The sequence below is a fragment of the Protopterus annectens genome, chromosome 3.part1 (genome assembly GCF_019279795.1).
Source record: "Protopterus annectens isolate FY-2018-M chromosome 3.part1, PAN1.0, whole genome shotgun sequence".
Lineage (NCBI taxonomy): Eukaryota > Metazoa > Chordata > Ceratodontiformes > Protopteridae > Protopterus > Protopterus annectens.
This window is the reverse complement of record NC_056732.1, coordinates 1,826,601,014-1,826,626,556: the sequence shown is the minus strand read 5'-3', so window position 1 is coordinate 1,826,626,556 and position 25,543 is coordinate 1,826,601,014. Positions and strand designations below refer to the sequence as shown.

At 41.5% G+C, this 25,543-nt stretch overlaps 1 protein-coding gene across 1 annotated transcript in view; it reads right to left on the bottom strand.

The window, feature by feature from the left end:
* The window catches only part of LOC122798714 (zinc finger protein OZF-like), a 138,063-nt gene extending 117,067 nt beyond the window's left edge, over window positions 1–20,996 (bottom strand). Inside the window, exon 1 of the mRNA XM_044067810.1 lies at window positions 20,823–20,996. Within this exon, the coding sequence (XP_043923745.1) occupies window positions 20,823–20,855 (33 nt within the window). The 5' untranslated portion in view covers window positions 20,856–20,996. The remainder of the gene's footprint in view (window positions 1–20,822) is intronic.
* Window positions 20,997–25,543: the final 4,547 nt, after the last annotated feature.

Below are 25,543 nucleotides of genomic sequence, written 5' to 3'. Positions count from 1 at the left end.
TACAACTGTACACTGTAGGGCGGCACAGTGGTACAGTGGTTAACATTGTCACCTCACAGCAAGAGGTTCTCCGGTTCGATTCTCGGCTGGGGTGCCTTCTGTGTGGAGTTTGCATGTTCTCCCTGTGTTCATGGGTTTCTGGGTACTCGGTTTCTCCCACATTCCAAAGACATGCATCTGGAGCATTTCTCCCCGGGCCTCCGCTGAAAACAGGCTCTGTGGAACCTAGTCGGACATTCCCGGTCAACAAATGTTAAATAAATAAAAATAAATAAATAAAATAAATAAACCTACAGTGTTACTGCATGCTACTTCTTCTACAACTGTACCTACAGTGTTACACCATGCTGCTTCTTCTACAACTGTACCTACAGTGTTACAGCATGCTGCTACTTCTACAACTGTACCTACAGTGTTACACCATGCTGCTTCTTCTACAACTGTACCTACAGTGTTACAGCATGCTGCTTCTTCTACAACTGTACCTACAGTGTTTCATGCTGCTACGTCTACAACTGTGCCTACAGTATTACAGCATGCTACTTCTTCTACAACTGTACCTACAGTGTTACAGCATGCTACTTCTTCTACAACTGTACCTACAATGTTACACCATGCTGCTACTTCTACAACTGTACCTACAGTGTTACAGCATGCTACTTCTTCTACAACTGTACCTACAGTGTTACAGCATGCTGCTTCTTCTACAACTGTACCTACAGTGTTAGAGCATGCTGCTTCTTCTACAACTGTACCTACATTGTTACAGCATGCTGCTACTTCTATAACTGTACCTACAGTGTTACACCATGCTGTTTCTTCTACAACTGTACCTACAGTGTTACAGCATGCTGCTTCTTCTACAACTGTACCTACAGTGTTACAGCATGCTGCTTCTTCTACAACTGTACCTACAGTGTTACACCATGTTACTTCTTCTACAACTGTGCCTACAGTGTTACACCATAGGTTCATAGGTAGATACTAGGCTATCTGCCCTAGGGCATTTATAAGCCTAGCCAGAGTGTATTTGACTTCCGCCTCCCTATTAGATTAGCCTGCTGTGCCTCTGTAAAGTAGGTCACAGAAGGTACCCTTTTAAGATTAGTTAACTGTGCCTCTGTCTAGCAGGGACACAGGAGAGATCCCAGGGGTGAATTTGCGATTTCCCATCCCCGCGTCCATATTTCGCTTGAAAGAGGGTCATCGAGGGGCTATGTCTAACATGAATTGGGATTCTATTTCAGAGTGAGGGGAGCCTCTGGGAAATGAATCTGTCCCTCCAGCATGTCCTATTTATTTTTGTGCTGAGGTTTAGGTCCCTGGAGCGTGTAGCTCTAAGAGACTTGGATTTTTTGAGGTGGAGCATGTCCATTAATTCTGGGTTTGACATGGCTTTGTACGTCAGGCATAGATCACCTCTGAGTAGGCGGTAAGCAACTGAGTAGAGCTGGAGTTTCTTTAGTCGAGCTGCATAGGACATCTGTTTGTAGCCCATGATCCTCTTGGTAAGGTACTTTTGGAGTCTCTCCATTTGCTGCGGGTGTCACATAAGGTACATCCCAACAGGGGCACTGTATTCAATTATGGGCCTGATGAGTGATGAGTAGATGGGCACAATGACATCTCTTGATCTAGATGCGAACCCTTTCGTGATAAGGTGGGCTATATAGAAGGTCTTTCTAACCACTTTGGCAACGTGACTATCAAAGGAGAGATTACTATCTACGTTGGTCCCCAAATCACTAATTACATCTTACGTACTTAATGGATTACCACCTATGTGGTAATTTGTGGGCACCTTGTTTTTCCCAAAGGGGACGACTATGCACTTTTTAGCATTTAGCTTGAGTCCGTGGCTCTGGCACCAAGCATCCGTCTCTGTGAGACCCTTTTGGAGGATGCTTGTGTCAGCTGGAGATTCGATTATGGCCCCCAATTTTCAGTCATCTGCGAACTTTGTCAGCCATAATCCCCCCGTGTTAGCCCGAACCTCAGAGAAGTATATACCGAACAAGAGAGGTCCCAGAACTGAGCCCTGTGGGACGCCACTTGTAACTGGTTTGGATTCGAACATGGCACCTGTGATTCTGACCATGTGGGTTCTATCTCTGAGCCAGTTTGCAACCCATCTTGTGATATAGGGGTTGCTATTTAAGCTGGTAAGCTTATTTACAATGCCCAAGTGGGGTATTGTGTCGAAGGATTTTGCGAGGTCCACGTAGGCTGTGTGGACTACCTTGCCCTCATCTATGGCTTTGGTAACTGTTTCAAAGAAATCAACTAGGTTTAAGAGGCAAGATCTGCCCTTAACAAAGCCAAATTGGGTAGGGTCCAGTGTCTGGAGGCTCCCAATGTCTTTGTTTATGAGTTCCATGATAATACGCTCCATAGCTTTACAGACCAGACTAGTCAGGCTTATGGGGCGATAGTTTCCGGGGTCCGTTGTGGCACCACTTTTGTGGAGTGGGACCACTGTAGCTGTACGCCATTCTTTGGGTACATATCCTGTAGTAAGGCTAAGTTTGAACAGTGACTTAATGTGAGGGTTCAGTTCTTCTTGAAGCTCATGTAAGACACAGCCTGGGACACCGTCCGGTCCCATAGATGCTGTGTTTTTTGCTTTGGAGAGGGCAGCTTTCACCTGTGCATCTGTGATGTCAGGGAGGTTACATTCAGTTGGGATAGGCATTTGCTCCTTTGGGGGGAAGGGGGGGGAGAAGTTTGCGCTGAATCTGTCTGCCAGGATGTTGGTTATGTCTGTATGTTCGGTATATTTTGTACTGTTATGCAACAATTCAGAGCATATCTGGGAGTTTCCGCCCATGTTCCTGACATAACTAAAGAAGGCCTTGTGATTATCTTTAGTGTCTAGGGCAATTTTTCTTTCGAAACTGGCCTTTGATGATTTTATGAGGGATCGAAGTTTCTTGCTAATACTGATCAGAGATGCCTTCCCTTTTTGGGATTTTGCTCTGTCATGTAGTAGCTTCCTCCTTCTGTTGTATAGCTTATTTATGGCCGGGGTCTACAAGACCGGTCTCCTGTTTTTGGAGGAGTCTTGGTTTTATTTGGGATAGCATGATCCATGCATATCTGCAGGTGCTCATAGAATGCATTTGTAAAGCATTCTGCGGATTGGGCTGTATTATCCTCTGGTCCAGGGGCTTTGAAGGATTCCACCTCAGTCTTGAGAAGTGCAAAGTTGGCTTTTGAGAAATTCTTTACAGTGATTTCCTTGGCTGGGGGTGGGGACAGGATATGAATGTCCAGGGAAATTTGTTTGTGGTCTTATCTTACCAATGAGGGTTTTACCTCTGGTGTGGAACATAGAGTCCCCATGTTGGTGATGACCACGTCCAATATGTTGTTCCCTCTTGTGGGAGTGGTGACCAGTTGTTCCATTGCGTTAGAGTTTATAAATTCAAGGAACCGTTGGGTGAGGGTGTTTGGGCTTGAGTAGTTTTCCCAGTCAATGTTTGGGTAGTTGAAGTCACCCAATAACTGTGTTTGGAGAGACCTTCATATTCTCCAGTGTTCTCAGGAATGCCAAGTGGTGTTCCTGTAATAGGGAGGGTGTTCTGTAGCAGGCTACAATCTGAAAGGCAGTTTTGCCTGCTGTTAGTTGCACATGGATGGTTTCCGATGCTTCGTCCAGTGCCACTAACCTGGAGGTGCAGGTATCTTTGATGAATGTAGATACTCCCCCTCCATTTGTGCTTTGGTCCGGGTTTTGAGGCCGAAACGCATGGTATGAGTTATAACCTGGTAGTGCTGGGGTGCTCTCAGCAGCCTTGAACCAGGTTTCTGTTACTGCACAGACATCAATTTTCTCCATACTGGGGAAAGTCTCGAGTGCGTGCATCCTGTGGTTTGGACTTCTGGCATTGAGTAGCATTACCTTTAGTTTTTTTATCTTTGGGTTGTCTATGGAGGTGGGTTTGTCCTTTGAGACTTGCCTAAAAAAGGCACTATGGGGGTGGCAAGAGCCTTGGCCAGTATACAAAAGCCTAAGGGTGACAGGTGCAAGCCGTCCCTAGCGAAGCAACGTGGCTTGTCGAGCATGTCATCCCAGGCTGACAGACACTGGATCCCCTATGAATGACACCAATACTTTAGCCAATTGTTGAAACTGAACATTTTGTCTTTATACTGCGGCATCATTCTTGGTGAGGGCAAGATGCTACTCAAGGTCAGGGTCATACCAGCCTGGGCTACATGGTCAGAGAGCTCCTCTATGTCTTGTTTCATGTAGTCCAGGGAGGTACATCTCAGGTCATTCACACCAGCATGGACAATGATGGTGTCATACCTGTACATGCTTTGGAGTGGTCTGAGTGCTTGTGTTATGTGGCGGATCCTGGCACCCAACAGGTAGCTTACAGTGACCTTCTCCTTGTTCAGTCTGGTGAGCGGGACGTCAGTGTGCCGGACAATAGAGTCCCCTATAACAAGTGTATTTGGTGTGTTGTTTGGCCTTAAGGGCCGTGACTGTGAGGCACACTGATTTTGTGAGATATGTGATTTGTGGGTATTGTTGAGGAGTGGCTGTTGCTTGGATATCTGCTTAGGAGGTCTTTGCTGTTTAGGCAGGTTTTTATTTAGTGCCTCCGAGTATGTCTTTGTGTGTTTATGTGTTGGGTATGCAGATGCAATAGGTCTGTGTGAGACTGGATATGTGGTGTGGGTGGTTACCTTTTCCTCCTGACTGACTGTGCCAGTCTTGGGTTGAGAGAGCTCTGCCTCCAGTTTGGCTGTGTAACTCCATCTCTCACATGTATTAGAGTTTGTTGGAAGGAGGAGAGGGTTGTCTGTGTACATAAGGCAATTGTAACATTGCCTCAAAATTCCCAGATTCACCAGCTGGACTGGAGAGTAACCCTAAAACTGACCCTTGGACATACCAGATTAGTATAGGGAACTGTTTTTTTACTAATCAGATTAGGGAAGGGAACTGATTTTTCACTTGATCAGGAAGGACCAATCAGGAGTCTAATACTTATGAGAAGTCAAGGAGGGTGTAGTGCTTTAGTTAGTTAGTGTTTCCTTATAAGAGCTGACCAAGTGCAGGGCTTTAGAAAGAGAATAGAGTGATTACTTTGAGAGTTTGAACAATTCTAAGGGAAAAAGTGAAGAGCAGACTTTATGGAGCCTGGAATAGTTTAAACCTGTTTAGGCAGCACTGCCCGATGCTGCTCAGTGCGCAAAACCGTGCAAAAAGAGAGTTGTAGGGTTTTAATAGAGAGAGATCAAGGAGTTTAGAATTGACCCAAAATGGCCAATAAAACTACAGCTTCTAGGTAGTAACCACTCCTCCAGGGACAAGCAGGCTGTTCAGTGTTAACCACTCCCACTGGTGAACACAGAGACGTCCCTTTAGCCCAAGCAAGCACTGGCCTTCTAGAAACTTCCAAACAGTTCAGAACAGCAAATCTGTAACTGAACTTTCTTAACTTTCAGAAAGTGGGAAAAAAGCAAGATTTTTTGAGTTTTTTTTTCTTTTTGTTGTAGTTTAAAGGTAGCAGAGATACACAGGCAGCAAAATAATCACAACAGTGCAATAAATGACCCCACACTTGAGTGCTAGGCCAAAATCAGGTAAAATGCAGTTTTTAGAGAAAAAAAGATTTTAAATTAAGTGCAACACAGGAAATGCAGTAAACAGTCTCTAGAGGTGTTCCAAGTACTGTTACTGTTACAGATATAAACTTTAGCAAGCCGGAAAATGCCAAAAAGTAGGCGGCAAAGCAGCAAAACTTAACAAAAAATCAGAAGAAAATACTTAAAATCACAAAAGAGGCTCCTTTTCTTCTCTCAGCGTTTTCTCCCCTTGGTAGGTGCTTCAGCAACAACTAGCAAGCCTGAAAAGATGCCAAATCCATGCTGCTTCTTCTATAACTGTACCTACAGTGTTACACCATGCTGCTTCTTCTACAACTGTACCTACAGTGTTACAGCATGCTGCTTCTTCTACAACTGTACCTACAGTGTTACAGCATGCTGCTTCTTCTACAACTGTACCTACAGTGTTAGAGCATGCTGCTTCTTCTACAACTGTACCTACAGTGTTAGAGCATGCTGCTTCTTCTACAACTGTACCTACAGTGTTAGAGCATGCTGCTTCTTCTACAACTGTACCTAGTGTTACACCATGCTACTTCTTCTACAACTGTAACTACAGCGTTACACCATGCTGCTTCTTTTATAATTGTACCTACAGTATTACATCATGTCAAGTCAAGTCAAAGAAAACTTCATTGTCATTCAGAACTACAAGCAGTGCAGCTGAGCGAAATTACAATGCTTCATTCTCAATGCAGGAAACATTTGAACATATAGACAGAGAAAACTTAATAAAATATCACAGTAGAATTTTAATAAGTAGCAATTTGTAAGTAAAGTAGGACAGCAGTGACCCACACCCATCCCAGAACAGGAGACAAGGCAGACAAGCAACACTATGACGGTAATATTGTCAAAGTAAAATTGAAACAATAGCAGCATATCTATGAATAGACTGAATTATTGCACAGCTTGTATATTGCACTTTACAGTCCTTCAGTGTGTAGGTGAGCTACCTTAGTATTGCACTTAGTAATTGCACATCCATAAAATAAGCCCCTTGATAGGCTAGTTATGTAACAGACCCCAGTCATAGTTTGTTTTTCCCAAGAGTTCAACAGTCTAATGAAGAGCGGAAAGAAACTGTTTTTTAGTCTGGTGGTCTTACAATGCAGGCTTCTGCATCTCCTGCCTGAGGACAGGAGAGTGTACAGATCATTGGAAGGATGCATTGGATCGCTGGAAATCTTTTTGGCCTTGTCAATGCACAGGCATTTGTGTAGATCCTCCAGAAGGGAAAGGGAGGTGCCAATGATTCTTTCTGCTGAACTTACAATTCTCTTGAGAGCCTTCCGATGCTGACTGTTACAGCTCCCATACCAGACTGCAATGCTGTTGATCAGGACACTTTCAATGGTGCCCCTGTAAAAGAGACCTTGGGACCCAGGTGGACAGTAGTCTCTCCTTTGATAGTCACATCGCCACAGTAATCAGAAAGTCCTTCTACGTGGCACACCTCATCATAAAAGGGTTCTCATTCAGGAAAAAAGAGGTCATCATTCCCTCTACTCGACACTCATTAGACCCATTATAGAGTATAACGCCCCTTTGGGAATGTACCTCACAAGACATCTGCAGCAGCTGGAAAGGCCACAGAAGTACCTCACAAAGAGGATTACTGGACTCAAACAAATGCCCTACACTGACCGCCTCAAAAAACTCCAGCTTTACTCCACAGCATATCACCTACTCCGAGGTGATCTCTGCCTAACATATAAAGCTGTGTCAAACCCAGAGCTGTTGGACATTCTACACCTAAAGAAATCCCAATCCCTCCGACCTACACACTCTAGGGACCTAAACCTTGTCACCAAAATAAACAGGACATGCTGGAGGGATAGATTCCTATCCCAGAGACTTCCCATACTCTGGAACAGGCTACCCATGTATGTCAAGCAAAGTTCTTCATTAGCACTCTTCAAGAAAAATCTTGATGAGTGGATGGGAAATAGGAAATACACCCCGGGGATCACTTCTGTGTCCCTGCTCGACAGTGGCACAGGAAAATAACTTTCTTCGGTGGTGTAAGCCAGGGAACCTTGTTGGCTAGGCTTACGTAGGCCCTTGGGCCGATAGCCTAGTACCTACCAATGAATCTATGAAGTATGGAGCTTGGTAATTTTCCCTTCCTAAGTTTTCTTATAAAGTGCAAGTATTGCTGAGCTTTTTTGACTGTGCTGGATACATTGACTAACCAGGATAAGTTCTCTGTGATATGAACACTCGAGCTTTGTACTCTTGACCCTTTCCGCAGTCATCACTTTCATCACTAGAGGTTTGTGTGGTACCTGAGATCTTCTGAAATCAACAATCAGCTCCTTTGTCTTGCTGACATTCAGTGCTAGATTGTTGCTGTCACACCAAACCAGTAGTTGATCAATCTCTTTCCTGTAGGCCTCCTCCTCTCAGTCTTTGACCAGGCCTATAACAGTGGTGTCATCCGCGAATCTGATGATTCTATTCATTTCACGTGTGGCCATGCAGTCATGTGTCAGCAGAGTGAAAAAATAGAGGGCTTGTGGTACTCCTGTGTTCAGGATGACACTTCCAGAGCTGTTGTCTCCCACACAAACCTTTTAAGGCCTTTCAGTAAGGAAGCTCAGAATCAAATTGCATAAATGGCAGTCTATGCCCAGTTGAAATAGCTTTGATATCAGATTCTGAGGGATGACAGTGTTGAAGGCAGAACTGAAATCAACGAATAGCAGATGAATCATGCAACTTCTTCTACAACTGTACCTACAGTGTTACACCATGCTGCTTCTTCTACAACTGTACCTACAGTGTTACACCATGCTGCTTCTTCTACAACTGTACCTACAGTATTACATCATGTCAAGTCAAAGAAAACTTTATTGTCATTCAGAACTACACAGCAGTGCAGCTGAACGAAATTACAATGCTTCATTCTCAATGCAGGAAACATTTGCACATATAGACAGAGAAAACTTAATAAAATATCACAGTAGAATTTTAATAAGTAGCAATCTGTAAGTAAAGTAGGACAGCAGTGACCCACACCCATCCCAGAACAGGAGACAAGAAAGACAAGCAACACTATGACGGTAATATTGTCAAAGTAAAATTGAAACAACAGCAGCATATCTATGAATAGACTGAAATATTGCACAGTTTGTATATTGCACTTTACAGTCCTTCAGTGTGTAGGTGAGCTACCTTAGTATTGCACTTCGTAATTGCACATCCATAAAATAAGCCCCTTGATAGGCTAGTTATGTAACAGATGTCATAGTTTGTTTTTCCCAAGAGTTCAACAGTCTAATGAAGAGCGGAAAGAAACTGTTTTTTAGTCTGGTGGTCTTACAATGCAGGCTTCTGTATCCCCTGCCTGAGGACAGGAAAGTGTACAGACCATTGGAAGGATGCGTTGGATCACTGGAAATCTTTATGGCCTTGTCAATGCACCGGCATTTGTGTAGATCCTCCAGAGGGGTAAGGGAGGTGCCAATGATTCTTTCTGCTGAACTTACAATTCTCTTGAGACCCTTCCGATGCTGATTGTTACAGCTCCCATACCAGACTGCAATGCTGTTGATCAGGACACTTTCAATGGTGCCCCTATAAAAGAGACCTTGGGACCCAGATGGACAGTAGTCTCTCCTTTGATAGTCACATCGCCACAGTAATCAGGAAGTCCTTCTACATGGCACACCTCATCATAAAAGCGTTCTCATCCAGGAAAAAAAGAGGTCATCGTTCCCCTCTACTTGACACTCATTAGACCCATTATAGAGTACAATGCCCCTTTTGGAATGTACCTCACAGGACATCTGCAGCAGCTGGAAAGGCCACAGAAGTACCTCACAAAGAGGATTACTGGACTCAAACAAATACCCTACACTGACCGCCTCAAAAAACTCCAGCTTTACTACATAGCATATCGCCTACTTTGAGGTGATCTCTGCCTATCATATAAAGCTGTGTCAAACCCAGAGCTGTTGGACATTTGACAACTAAAGAAATCCCAATCCCTCCGAGCTAGACGCTCTAGGGACCTAAACCTTGTCACCAAAATAAACAGGACATGCTGGAGGGATAGATTCCTATCCCAGAGACTTCTCATACTCTGGAACAGGCTACCCATCTATGTCAAGCAAAGTTCTTCATTAGCACTCTTCAAGAAAAATCTTGATGAGTGGATGGGGAATAGGAAATACACCCCGAGGATCACTTCTGTGTCTCTGCTCGACAGTGGCACAGGAAAATAACTTTCTTGGGTGGCGTAAGCCAGGGAACCTTGTTGGCTAGGCTTACGTAGGCCCTTGGGCCAATAGCCTAGTACCCAGCTATGAACCTATGAAGTATGGAGCTTGGTAATTTTCCCTTCTTGTTTCCTTATAAAGTGCAAGCATTGCTGAGCTTTTTTGACTGTGCTGGATACATCGACTGACCAGGATAAGTTCTCTGTGATATGAACACTCAAGAGCTTTGTACTCTTGACCCTTTCCACAGTCATCACTTTCATCACTAGAGGTTTGTGTGGTACCCGAGATCTTCTGAAATCAACAATCAGCTCCTTTGTCTTGCTGACATTCAGTGTTAGATTGTTGCTGTCACACCAAAACAATTGTTGATCAATCACTTTCCTGTAGGCCTCCTCCTTTCAGTCTTTGACCAGGCCTATAACAGTGGTGTCATCCGCGAATCTGATGATTCTATTCGTTTCACGTGTGGCCATGCAGTCATGTGTCAGCAGAGTGAAAAAGTAGAGGGCTTGTGGTACTCCTGTGTTCAGGATGACACTTCCAGAGCTGTTGTCTCCCACACAAACCTTTTGAGGCCTTTCAGTAAGGAAGCTCAGAATCCAATTGCATAAATGACAGTCTATGCCCAGTTGAAGTAACTTCGATATCAGATTCTGAGGAATGACAGTGTTGAAGGCAGAACATGAAATCAACAAATAGCACATGAATCATGCAACTTCTTCTACAACTGTACCTACAGTGTTACACCATGCTGCTTCTTCTACAACTGTACCTACAGTGTTACACCATGCTGCTTCTTCTACAACTGTAGCTAAACTGTTACACCATGCTGCTTCTTCTACAACTGTACCTACACTGTTACAGCATGCTGCTTCTTCTACAACTGTACCTACACTGTTACAGCATGCTGCTTCTTCTACAACTGTACCTACAGTGTTATAGCATGCTGCTTCTTCTACAACTGTACCTACAGTGTTACAGCATGCTGCTTCTTCTACAACTGTACCTACAGTGTTACACCATGCTGCTTCTTCTACAACTGTACCTACAGTGTTACACCATGCAGCTTCTTCTACAGCTGTACCTACAGTGTTACACCATGTTGCTTCTTCTACAACGGTAATTAGAGTGTTACACCATGCTACTTCTTCTATAACTGTACCTATAGTGTTACACCATGCTGCTTCTTCTACAACTGTACCTACAGTGTTACACCATGCTACTTCTTCTACAACTGTACCTACAGTGTTACACCATTCTGCTTCTTCTGCAACTGTACCTACAGTGTTACACCATGCTGCTTCTTCTGCAACTGTACCTAGTGTTACACCATGCTGCTTCTTCTACAACTGTACCTACAGTGTTGCACCATGCTGCTTCTTCTATAACTGTACCTAGTGTTACACCATGCTGCTTCTTCTATAACTGTACCTATATGTTACACCATGCTAATTCTTCTATAATGGTACCTACAGTGTTACACCATGCTGCTTCTTCTACAACGGTAACTACCGTGTTACACCATGCTGCTTCTTCTACAATGGTACCTACAGTGTTACACCATGCTGCTTCTTCTACAACTGTACCTACAGTGTTACATCATGCTGCTTCTTCTACAACTGTACCTACAGTGTTACACCATGCTGCTTCTTCTACAACTGTACCTAAAGTGTTACACCAAGCTGCACCTACAGTGTTACACTATCCTGCTTCTTCTACAATTATAAATACAGTGTTACACCATGCTGCTTCTTCTACAACTGTACCTACAGTGTTACACCATGATACTTCTTCTATAACTGTACCTATAGTGTTACACCATGCTACTTCTACAACTGTACCTACAGTATTACACCATGCTACTTCTTCTACAACTGTACCTATAGTGTTACACCATGCTGCTTCTTCAACTGCACTATTACCTTGTACTCTTATACAGGGCTGTAACTATACTGCTTCCACCTGTAATATAGTCATGTTTATTATTTTAATGCCTATCCTAACTCACTGCCTCCTCACCACACCTGTAGTTACCTTAGTTGTACTGCTACACAGGTTCTGTGCCGCATTCTGTAGTAGTAAACCAGTCCTACTACATATGTACCACCTGTGCCACTACAAAGAACCCCATCCCACTGCATCCGTATTATGATCATATACCATACCATACTAAAGCCTTCCTACAAGTACCATGATCCTGGACTAGCACACAAGTCCCATCTCAGTATATTCCTACCACCTTTAACTTTACAAAAGGCCTACTATAATATGTCTGTACCATCATTACTATGACCTTGTACCATTATATAAAACATCCTGTATATCACCTCCTTATCAGCTGTACTACAATATTCAACCTTCATTGCAAAGCAACAGCTGCCAAATGTATCATTATCCACTACGTATACACAGACTGTATAACACAGCACTTCTACCCCCTGTAAAGTTATACAGTCTCTACCACACTACCACCTGTATCACAATCATGTACTCTCTTACACTGTTACAACCCTACCAACACATGTAAAATAATAATAAAGACATAAAACTGTGGTATTATACTACATCACTACATTACTATCACCTGTTTTATGATTCTGTACATTAACAACCAAAACACAGATCACTACCCCCAGCCTTCAACCATGTAATTTCTTCCAACTGTAACATTACCTTGTACTGTTACCTGTGTGCTAGAACACTACACCTCTACTATATTGTTAACCTGAACTGATAGACTATGTATGTATGACATTACAGTGTACAACCTGTACAAGTACACAGGTCCTTATTCTACTACATCTCTTCCACCTATATCATACTACTTTACACTACCACATACACAGACACTACAATGCTCATCTTTACAACCTGCATTATGATCATGTACCATTATACAAACTATTCACTACTAACCATTTTTACTATCAACTTGAAGTGCAAGTGTTGGCTTCAAGCCCCATTATCCGTGTACTACCTGTAACCATAAACAGGGCAACATCCTACTACATGAAGTACCACCTGCACCATGGTGCTGTACCACTTCCCTGTAGCCATACACAGGGCAACATCCTACTACATAAACTACCACCTGCACCATGATGCTGTACTGTTTCTCTGTACCCATACGCCCTGTAACACTACATCTCTCTGTACCCTGAAAATGTAGCTTTTCATATTACATTAACTCCATACCAGTTCTATGTACACTGTTACATAAACTGTTACCACATTACCTCTCTACCAACTGCTCTGGTCGCTTGTACTGTTACAGAGGCTTTACACTACTATACTCCACCTGCTTGCTCTATTAACTTGTGCAGTTTTACAGGTTCTCTTCACTACATTCACACCATCTGCACACACTGAATGTCCCTGCACTACAACCTTGTACCATTACAAAGGAAATACAATACTACCTCTCTCTACACCATGCTGCTTCTTCTGCAATTGTACCTAGTGTTACACCATGCTGCTTCTTCTACAACTGTACCTACAGTGTTGCACCATGCTGCTTCTTCAACTGTACCTAGTGTTACACCATGCTACTTCTTCTATAACTGTACCTATATGTTACACCATGCTAATTCTTCTATAACGGTACCTACAGTGTTACACCATGCTGCTTCTTCTACAACAGTAACTACCGTGTTACACCATGCTGCTTCTTCTACAATGGTACCTACAGTGTTACACTATGCTGCTTCTTCTACAACTGTACCTACAGTGTTACACCATGCTGCTTCTTCTACAACTGTACCTACAGTGTTACACCATGCTGCTTCTTCTACAACTGTACCTACAGTGTTACACCAAGATGCACCTACAGTGTTACACTATGCTGCTTCTTCTACAATTGTAACTACAGTGTTACACCATGCTGCTTCTTCTACAACTGTACCTACAGTGTTACACCATGATACTTCTTCTATAACTGTACCTATAGTGTTACACCATGCTACTTCTACAACTGTACCTACAGTATTACACCATGCTACTTCTTCTACAACTGTACCTATAGTGTTACACCATGCTGCTTCTTCAACTGCAGTATTACCTTGTACTCTTATACAGGGCTGTAACTATACTGCTTCCACCTGTAATATAGTCATGTTTATTATTTTAATTCCTATCCTAACTCACTGCCTCCTAACCACACCTGTAGTTACCTTAGTTGTACTGCTTCACAGGTTCTGTGCCACATTCTGTAGTAGTAAACCAGTCCTACTACATATGTACCACCTGTGCCACTACAAAGAACCCCATCCCACTGCATCCATATTATGATCATGTACCATACCATACTAAAGCCTTCCTACAAGTACCATGATCCTGGACTAGCACACACGTCCCATCTCAGTATATTCATACCACCTTTAACTTTACAAAAGGCCTACTATAATATGTCTGTACCATCATTACTATGACCTTGTACCATTATATAAAACATCCTGTATATCACCTCCTTATCAGCTGTACTACAATATTCAACCTTCATTGCAAAGCAACAGCTGCCAAATGTATCAGTATCCACTACGTATACACAGACTGTATAACACAGCACTTCTACCCCCTGTAAAGTTATACAGTCTCTACCACACTACCACCTGTATCACAATCATGTACTATCTTACACTGTTACAACCCTACCAACACATGTAAAATAATAATAAAGACATAAAACTGTGGTATTATACTACATCACTACATTACTATCACCTGTTTTATGATTCTGTACATTAACAACCAAAACACAGATCACTACCCCCAGCCTTCAACCATGTAATTTCTCTTCCAACTGTACCATTACCTTGTACTGTTACCTGTGTGCTAGAACACTACACCTCTACTATATTGTTAACCTGAACTGATAGACTATGTATGTATGACATTACAGTGTACAACCTGTACAAGTACACAGGTCCTTATTCTACTACATCTCTTCCACCTCTATCATACTACTTTACACTACCACATACACAGACACTACAATGCTCATCCTTACAACCTGCATTATGATCATGTACCATTATACAAACTATTCACTACTAACCATTTTTACTATCAACTTGAAGTGCAAGTTTTGGCTTTACATAAACTACCACCTGCACCCTGATGCTGTACTGTTTCTCTGTACCCATACGCCCTGTAACACTACATCTCTCTGTACCCTGAAAATGTAGCTTTTCATATTACATTAACTCCATACCAGTTCTATGTACACTGTTACATAAACTGTTACCACATTACCTCTCTACCAAATGCTCTGGTCGCTTGTACTGTTACAGAGGCTTTACACTACTATACTCCACCTGCTTGCTCTATTAACTTGTGCTGTTTTACAGATTCTCTTCACTACATTCACACCATCTGCACACACTGACTGTCCCTGCACTACAACCTTGTACCATTACAAAGGAAATACAATACTACCTCTCTCTGTACAACAGTCTTGTACCATTATACATGAACTGCCACACAGTCTCTGCACCACTACCTTGTACAATTACACAAGAACTACCACACTATCTGTCCCTGCACCACTATATTATACCATTAGTCAGGTAGTACCACACTACCTGTCCATGCACCATGATCTTGTACAATTACACAGGAACTACCTCATTGTCTATCCCTACACCACTATCTTGTGCCATCATATAGGAACTACCACACTATCCATCCCTGCACCACTATCTTGTATCATTACACAAGAACTACCACACTACTTGTCCCTGCACCACAGTCTTGTAAAAATTACACAGGAACTACCACACTATCTGTCCCTGCACCACTATCTTATACCATTACACAAGAAGTACCGCACTACCTGTCCCTGTACCATAACCTTGTACCACTCCACAGGAAGTATCACACTAGGTGTCCCTGCACCACAATCTTGTACCATTGCACAAGAACTACCATATTACTTGTCCCTGCACCACAATCTTGTATCATTACGCAGGAACTACCACACTACCCTTCCCTGCACCAAGATCTTGTACCATTACACAGGAACTACCACAGTATCTTTCCCTGCACCATGATCTTGTACCATTACACAGGAACTACCACACTACCTGTCCCTGCACCACAATCTTGTACCATTACAAAGAAACTACCACACTACCTGTTCCTGCACCACAATCTTGCACTATTTCACTGGAACTACCATATTACCTGTCCCTGCACCACAATATTGTACCATTACAGAGGAACTACCACACTACTTGTCCCTGCAACACAATATTGTATTATTACAGAGCAACTACCTGTCCCTGCATCACAATCTTGTACCACTACACAGGAACTGCCACATTACCTGTCCCTGTACCACAGTCTTGTACCATTACATAGGAACTGCCACACTACCTGTCCCTGCACTACAATCTTGAACCACTACACAGGAACTATCACACTACCTGCCCCTGCACCATAACCTTGTTCCATTACACAGGAATTACCACACTACCTGCCCCTTTACCACTATCTTGTACCATTACACAGGAACTACCACACTACCCTTCCCTGCACCATGATCTTGTATCATTACACAGAACTACCATAATTTCTGTCCCTGCATCATAACCTTGTACCATTATGCAGGAACTACCTGTCCCTACACCACAACCTTGTACCATTACATAGGAACTATCACACTACCTGTCTACCTTTTGGACCATGATCTTATACAGGGACACAGACCATCTGACCCATTACCTCCCCACCACTTGTACCTACAGTATCAATATCTGGGCACTACATCCCTGACACTCATATTCTTAATTTGCACTGTTACATAGACTGTCTGCCACACTGCCTTGCCTGTGTAGCGATGCTAAGCTGTTAAAAGCCCCTAACCACATTACCACTTACCACATATGCCACTAACCTTTACTGTTATACAAGCCCCAGTGCACTGCCTCCACAGCACTTTTATCAACAGCCTACATGGTTACACACAGATCTTCCACCATACAGACTAACTCCTATCACCTCTCTAAGTCCCTGTACTACTCCACAGTCCTTCACTACTACTTGCAACAAACATCTGTACTTTCACATTCCTTCTTCGATCTACCCAGTGTTTCGCTAATGTTTTCAAAAAGTGCACAGCATTCAAAAAGTGTGACGTCTCCCAATGTAGTGATGTTACAGTTTTAGTTCCTCTAATTATCTCCCCTAGTGCTTGCAACTCACTGTTCCTCTGCTCCTCTCTTGCTGGAGTAACTGAGGAAAGCAAGGTATCATATCTTACTACCCATAACCTCCTGGGAGTACACAAATAGTATCACAAAGTTCACTCATCAAACTACTCCCAAAAACCACAGGCCATCTCTGTTGCTCTTCTTCAGACCCTTTGCAAGAGAACAGCAGATTTTAATTTGGAGTGTGTAAACAGCATGTACTAATTTAGAATACCACAAGCACTCATTTGTACAAAATGAATCAGAGTCTCAATTTCCTTTACACTGTCCCTGTAGTGTTTTGTTAGCTTCTGAAGCTTTTTATTGGTTCATGGATAAGTACTAGACTAAATGTCCTCGTGGGCCATTTTACATACAGCCAATTTTGCTTTCAAAGTTGAGAATCAAACCTTGTATCTTGAGTCTATCAGGTAACCAACTACCTTAAACATGTCAGGTAAACACCGTAAGCATTATGTCAACCCCCCTTTTTTGTATATCCAAGATACTGAAGTAAAGACAGAGAAAATCAGCAAAGTTATTCCATTAAGGGATTAAAATTTTGAATTTAACATACTTAAAGTCATTTATCAATCAAAAAACTTAATAGTAACAGTTGCAAACTTGGGCTGTTTTTAGGGTCTATAAAATTACAAGATTCATCCAGATGTGTTCAACATACAAAATGTGAAGTCATAAACAGCCCACAGATGTGACGACTATGACTGTGAGAGCGGTCATAACTAACCTGTGAATGTGTTAGATAAATGGATTCAAGAATTTCACCTTGATTAAAACTTAAGAGGTAAACCTCTTGAATGTATTTCCAGAACACATTAACAAACAGTTATGATCTGACCAAGTCATAATTATTTGTAATACATGTGGATTTTCAGCTGTCCCTATGTATTACAAGTTAAAAAAGTGCAGGAACACAAAGTGTCTGAACATTTTAAATACTGTCACACTCTTTGTACTGCCATACAAACATTAGCCAGAAGGATAGTGGACATCTAATCAACCAACAGCTATAAAAGCTGCTATACACTTTGTTCTGTTACACACTTTAGGTTCATAGATTTATAGGTACTTACTAGGCTATTGATCTGTCAGGACCTTAAGAAGCCTAACCTTACATTCCCACGGTAGTTTTAAGCCCTTATATTTTACGTATGAATAACTCAAAGGCAAGCAGAACAAGGACATATTGACACAATTACTTTTTCTTGGCTGACTAGCAGCTTTTAAAGCTGTCAGGGAGGGGGGTTCTGAAAATGTGATGGCTGTTATCTGTGTTCCAGCAGGAGACTCACTAATAACAAGAGTCATACATGAGACCTGGGAATGACAAGCCTAATTTTACCCCATTTCATATTGCAAGAAAACATTTGTTGTAAATAATGAAGCATCAACAGCAAACATTTTACAAACAATTGAATATTTAGACACATAGATGTCATATACTTAATACTTAAACAGTAATGAACAAGGCCAATGATTCAGAGATATTGATTAACTGATTCATTCACTCATTCATGCCTTATATCAGTTGATAGGAAGGCTCCAAGCTGTAAAGTTCCTTTCCAGTGGATTATTGGAGAAAGGGAAGTTCCAAAATACACTAAAAATAAAAAAAAATTAATAGGGAACAAAAAGTATATAATGTACAAGAATTCATACGCAAGAGCAATGGATGCAGAGAAGGTATCAACAGCTGTACATGCACACACTGTAGCCATCCATTAAAATCAATATTCATTTAAGGTAATCTTCTTAAACTCAGACCAATTCAAGCAAGAAAGCAAAAAACAAGTAGCATCCATTACAATCAATATTCATTTAAGGTAATCTACCATAAGTTTAAATGCAGACCAATTCAGGCCAGAAAACAACTAGCAATTAAACATCAAGAAACTTAAAAAAATAAGACATAAATATGAATGTCCTGCAGGATTTAGGAAATGAGGGAAGAATAGTAGCGAACAAATACTGAAATTGCTGACAGATGGAAATTCAGCATTATTTTCTGTGCATAATCTGTAGTGTGTGTGTGTGTGTGTGTGTGTGTGTGTGTGTGTGTGTGTGTGTGTGTGCACCCTATTGAATTGTTAAGACTCAAATTACCAAGCCCTGAAATGACAAAAAAGGACCAAAAACACATGAAACAGCAACTGTTGGAACATTGCTTTTCTTATTTAAAGTTGTTTTATTTGCAAAGAAGCAAGCCTGCTTTCACCCATTGATGTGGTGGCAAGCCCCCCATTCACCTCAAACTTATATACCAACTCCAAAATCACCAATCCCCAGAAAAAAGGGAATATTCCAAGGAATAGCAATTTTAAATTTAGTATATGCAAATCTGTATGTTTGGTCATTCAGTCTCAGCATTTCAGGAGTCACGCTGACAAGTCTTGGCATTTCAGACAGTTAGTGTGTGTGTGTGTGTGTGTGTGTGTGTGTGTGTGTGTGTGTGTGTGTGTGTGTGTGTGTGTGTGTGTGTGCTTTAAATCAAATGATTTTTATTGCAAAATATCCCAATATTCAATATATTTAAAACCAGATAACATTAATTTGACATCGATAATGAAAAATAACTTGCATTTATGAAAATAAGTTAGCATAAGAAGATAAAACTTCATGGCTATCAGTTCCAAGCTTCATCTTACCCATCATCTTCACTATGGCAACCAACATAATTACTACAACTGTCATTACTTCTCATGTAAATTATAACATCATCTTGTCTGTTTTAATGCAGCAGAGCGGATTATGCAAACATTACAATATTGAAGTATCTGAGAAGCAGTGGAAACATGAACGACAGGATGAGTAGGGCACTGTTATTGGGAGCAAGAAATTTTGGATTGTTCAGCTCAGCTTGCTACAACATAAATAGAAATTTAGAAAATGAATGTATGGATATTTCACTTGCTTAGTATTACACTTTCCTCTGCAAAATAAATGCAATGGCCATTATCCATAATGTTGCAGTTTCATAAACTGATGACTGAAAGTCTGCTTTCTTCATAAGAAACATACTGTTTTCATGCCCCCCCCCCCCCACACACACACACACACACAGTTATGTAAATGATATTTTTTTAATTCTGCTAAGGAAGAATTAAAAAAGTAAAAATGCAGAAATGCGAAAAACATGCATGTAGGCATCATGAAAACATTCTTTATAGATCTCAGAGTCCAGTGGATGCGTCTGCTTATTTTCATTATCAGATTGTTTACAGCACAAAATCTACACACAACAAAGCTGTAAGTTCAAAGTTCAGTACATGACTTTGAGCAAGCAAATCTAGAACATTCCTACAGCTTTTGTTAACAGTACAAATAAATGGACATTCTTACAAGTAAATATTAGTATGCATTAAACAGGGATTACTAAATCATATCTTAGCTTCTATTAACACTGCTGGCAGGACTCTGTAGTTTTAAATGTTGCCTTAGCACAGACATGTACTTCAAATCAGAAAGATACCCGTTCACAGAGAAGTAATTTTGTAACATCTACTTTCATGATCCAGAATCTGCCCTCAGAAACAGGACATTGAGTGGTTAGGAAAAAAATTACTTCACATAAAACAGTTCTGTCTGCAGCTCCCTGTACACAAGAATTCATTATGTCAGTTTCTTTTTGCCCCAGCTACCAACCAAACTGCACCGATTATAAACACAACTCAAAAACTCTGGGGATGTTCACAGATTTGGGTTAGAGTAACACAGGGCATTTGCCCAAAGGAATAAAAGTTTTTATCATCGGCTCAGAAGTGCTTACCTCCAGCTTCATGATTGCCTGTTTCAGTGCCATGTACCACAGATCGCACTGTTTAGAAGCTCCAGTTACTGCTATATGAAATGACCGAGAGACAAGAAAAAATGAACAGCCACACAAATCACAGCATTTCTATAACATTCTTATTAAAAAACAGCACTTCCTTAGCACTTTTAATATTCTTCACTTCCTGTCCTTTGTTGAACTGTGTCCCCACAGCACTCTGGTGAGGTGATTAATATTTATAATATGCAGCAGAAGGAAAGTACAGTAGGAGAGAACTTATTTAAATATTCAATGAGATAGGCTGGTGCATCCACACTGTACAAGGGACAATTTTACCAGCTGAACTCCTGCTGCATATAGTGAAGACCAAAGCAGGTTTCAAACATTTCCAGTTTCATTCAGTATCGTATTTTGTATGTGTAGCTTACATGGAAGGCAAGCACTGCTTTCCTTTTATTGTTCTCTAATCCCCTTTATGTGTGCTGCCATATAAGATTCAGTCTGACTTGGTATTGCATAATTTAAATGCAGTTTAAAATGCGAGGAGTCATTCATCCAATATGCATACTGCATGAAAAAATACAGAAGTCATTGTTTTAGGGACAGATGAGGCAGAGGTGTATGACAGACTGACCCCATGTATAAAATGAGAGGAGTACAAAACAGGGAAGCACAATGGTATGCTAGGTTCCCTAATACCTCTCAACTGTACAGATTTTCACAGAATCTCAAGATTTTGGCCTCATATTTTTGATCCATTTTTCATATTCGTTTGGTTTTCTGCCAAATTAGTGGTAAATCATTACAGATTGAAGTTAGAAAATAATGACAGACATTTGAGTTTTAGACTTATATCCTTCAGGAAATTCATGCTAATGCAAAACCTGTTATTCTATCAACTTTCTATGTTTGTAAGAGCAATATTTAAAAATTGTCCCTATTTTGGGGCCTTTGTCCCAATTTTGGGGCCTTTGTCCCACTTTTATTTATAGCTTTATCCAGATTTCTTGCTCTTTGAGAGGTATGGTTCTCCTGCAATGAATACCTGTGTAATGAATTTTTGTAGTGCACAGAACTCTGTGATTACACTTCAAAATCAGGGAAAGACAGGTTTGTTAAGCAACTTCCTCATGTCAAAAATATGTTTAACAATTGCTGCACATTGCTACACACACTTGTCCTGCTCTCAACAGTGTTCAGTGGTAACGGCAGAAGAGCACCAGGAATTTATTGTTGTTGTTGTGTCTTTCGGCTTTTCCCGGTTAGGGGTCGCCACAGCGGAACTCCGGTCTGATATAGATTGGCAGTAGACTTTTACATACCGAGTTGCCAGCCCTGACGCACAACCTTCAACGAAGGTACTCCCATTCACACATGTCTCCACACACAAGACACTCTAGCTGAGAATCGAACAGGACAACGTCTTACTGTGAGGCAACAACGCTACCACAGCACCACCACCACAGTTGAGCACCAGGAATCTATTAAATGAACTTAAAACACTTTGTTCAGACATTTTTTTAATGGACAAAAGAAGTGCTGGCTGTCTTATTGTCACTTTTCTTGGGTGGTCACTCTCTGTGTGGCAGCAGTTAATGTGTTATGCTTTCTAAGATGTAAAACACTTACTATAACTACACTGTTTTTTTTTCTAACTTTTCTACTACATTGGAGCAGTTAAAGCTCCATGCACTGCTAAGAATTATGATCAGGTATTTATGATTGTTACCCATGAAGTTACATGTTCTCAACATGAATGTCAAACATTCACCTCTTGAGCTACACTCTGGAGGTGAATCCATTGATATTCATGTTAATAACACGTAGCATCCTGGTTACGACTGAAGACCTGATCATAACCCTCTGTGCTGTGAGCATAATGAAAGGTAGGTACAAGCCTAAAACACTTCCACAAGAGAACATAATAAAAATGAGGTAAAGCTGTATGACCAGTTCCCAAATGAGGACTACAAAAAAAGGCAAATACAGCCGTATGATGCACCCTACTTCCACATGTACTCATACTGTAAGGAATGCAATAAAAGAAGGTGCAAGGTATATGCTAATGGAACACTGTAAGGGAAACAATAATAGAGAGAAGCAGCTGTAAAATATACTCCCCGTATGAGGGCTACAGTAAAAGGCAGGTACAGGCATATGATGCACCCTACCAACACACGTACTCATACCGTAAGGAATACTATAAAAGGCAGGTGCAGTTGTAACTATATAATAAGCTAACCCTGCAATGGGTACAATAAAATATTAACAACTTTATGACAGATTCCCCCTTGCATTTAAGGCAGAAGATTAAGACTTTAAGCTGTTAAGGTGCTGCTTCCTGGATAGAGGGTTTGATTAATTTACCTTAATTTGTTTACTGTGTGACTTGAACAAGTCACTTAACCAGACAGTGTTTTAGGGAAAGTGGGAATTTGGGCTAGGCTATTTAATGGTCTACAGGACTGCATAGATAGTAACTGCCTATAAATCTATATATAACCTCTCATTGTGAAAAATACAACAAGAAAGCAGATGCAGGCTTTCGACACCATCCCCCATTTTGGAATTATAGCTAAACTCACTAAACTAGGTATAAATCCCTATGTCACAAGATGGGTGCCAACTGGCTCACTGACAGAACCCACACTGTAAAAGTTGCAGACTCCAAATCTGACTTCAGAACAGTGACAAGTGGAGTACCACAGGGTTCAGTCCTGGGACCTCTCCTGTTTGGTATCTACTTTTCTGAAGTACAGGCTAACACAGAAGGTCTTTGGCTAACAAAGTTCACAGATGACTGCAAACTAGGAGCCATAGTCGAGTCCCCAAATGATGTGGACATCCTACAGAAGGGCCTCACTGAGACAGATGCCTGGTATCAGAGCCATGGCCTCAAGCTCAATGCCAAAAAATGCATTGTTATCCCCTTTGGTAAAAACTCTGTACCCATAAACTACCACATAGGTGGCAGTCTACTTTACGCCGAATGTGTGATTGATAAGAGACGTTGGGACCCAGCTGGACAGTAGTCTCTCCTTTGATAATCACATCGCCACAGTAGTCAGGAAATCCTTCTACATGGCACACCTCATCACAAAAGGGTTCTCATCCAGGAAAAAAGAGGTCATTGTTCCCCTCTATTCGACACTCATTAGACCCATTATAGAGTACAATGCCCCTTTTGGAATGTATCTCACAAGACATCTGCAGCAGCTGGAAAGGCCACAGAAGTACCTCACAAAGAGGATTACTGGCCTCAAACAGATGCCTTACACTGACCGACTCAAAAAACTTCAGATTTACTCCATAGCATATTGCCTACTCCGGGATGATCTCTGCCTAACATATAAAGCTATGTCAAACCCAGAGCTGTTGGACATGCTACACCTAAAGAAATCCCAATCCCTCTGAGCTACACGCTCTAGGGACCTAAACCTTGTCACCACAATAAACAGAACATGCTGGAGGGATAGATTCCTGTCCCAGAGACTTCCCATATTCTGGAACGAGCTAACCATCTATGTCAAGCAAAGTTCCTCATTAGCACTCTTCAAGAAAAATCTTGATGAGTGGATGGGAAATAGGAAATACACCCTGGGGATCACTTCTGTGGCTCTGCTCGACAGGGGCACACGAAAATAACTTTCTTGGATGGCGTAAGCCAGGGAACCTTGTTGGCTAGGCTTACTTAGGCCCTTGGGCCAATAGCCTAGTACCTACCTATGAACATCATACACTCTTCCAGTAAGGGTTACAAAAAAGGCAGGTGCAAGTCTATGATAATGGAACTGTGTGAGGGCTAGAATAATAAACAGATGCAGCTGTAAAATATACTCCCTGTATGAGAGTTACAGTAAAAGGCAGGTACAGGTGTATGATAAGGTACCCTGTGAAGAATACAATAAAAGGCATGTACTGCTGTATAATGCGGTATCCTGTGAGAGGTACAATAAAAGGCAGGTACAGGTGTATGATAAGGTACCCTGTGAAGAATACAATAAAAGGCATGTACTGCTGTATAATGCGGTATCCTGTGAGAGGTACAATAAAAGGCAGGTACAGGTGTATGATAAGGGACCCCTGTGAAGAATACAATAAAAGGCATGTACTGCTGTATAATGCGGTATCCTGTGAGAGGTACAATAAAAGGCAGGTACAGGTGTATGATAAGGGACCCTGTGAGGAATACAATAAAAGGCAGGTACAGCTGTATGATCAGATACTCCTGTGAACGATACAGTAAAAGGCAGGTACAGCTGTATGATAAGGTACCCTGTGAGGAATACAATAAAAGGCATGTACAGCTGTATAATGCGGTATCCTGTGAGAGGTACAATAAAAGGCAGGTACAGCTGTATGATCAGATACTCCTGTGAGGGATACAATAAAAGGCAGGTACAACTGTGTGATAAGGTACCCCTGTGAGAGATACAATAAATTGCAGGTACAACTGACAGATACAGCAGCCTGATATCTCCCACAGCAGTAAAAAATCAATCCCCTGTGAGGGATACAATAAAAGACAGGTACAGCTGTATGATCAGGTACTCCTGTGAAGGATACAGTAAAAGGCAAGTACAGCTGTATGATAAGGTATTCCTGTGAGGGATACAATAAAAGGCAGGTACAACTGTGTGATAAGGTACCCCTGTGAGAGATACAATAAATGGCAGGTACAACTGACAGATACAGCAGCCTGATATCTCCCACAGCAG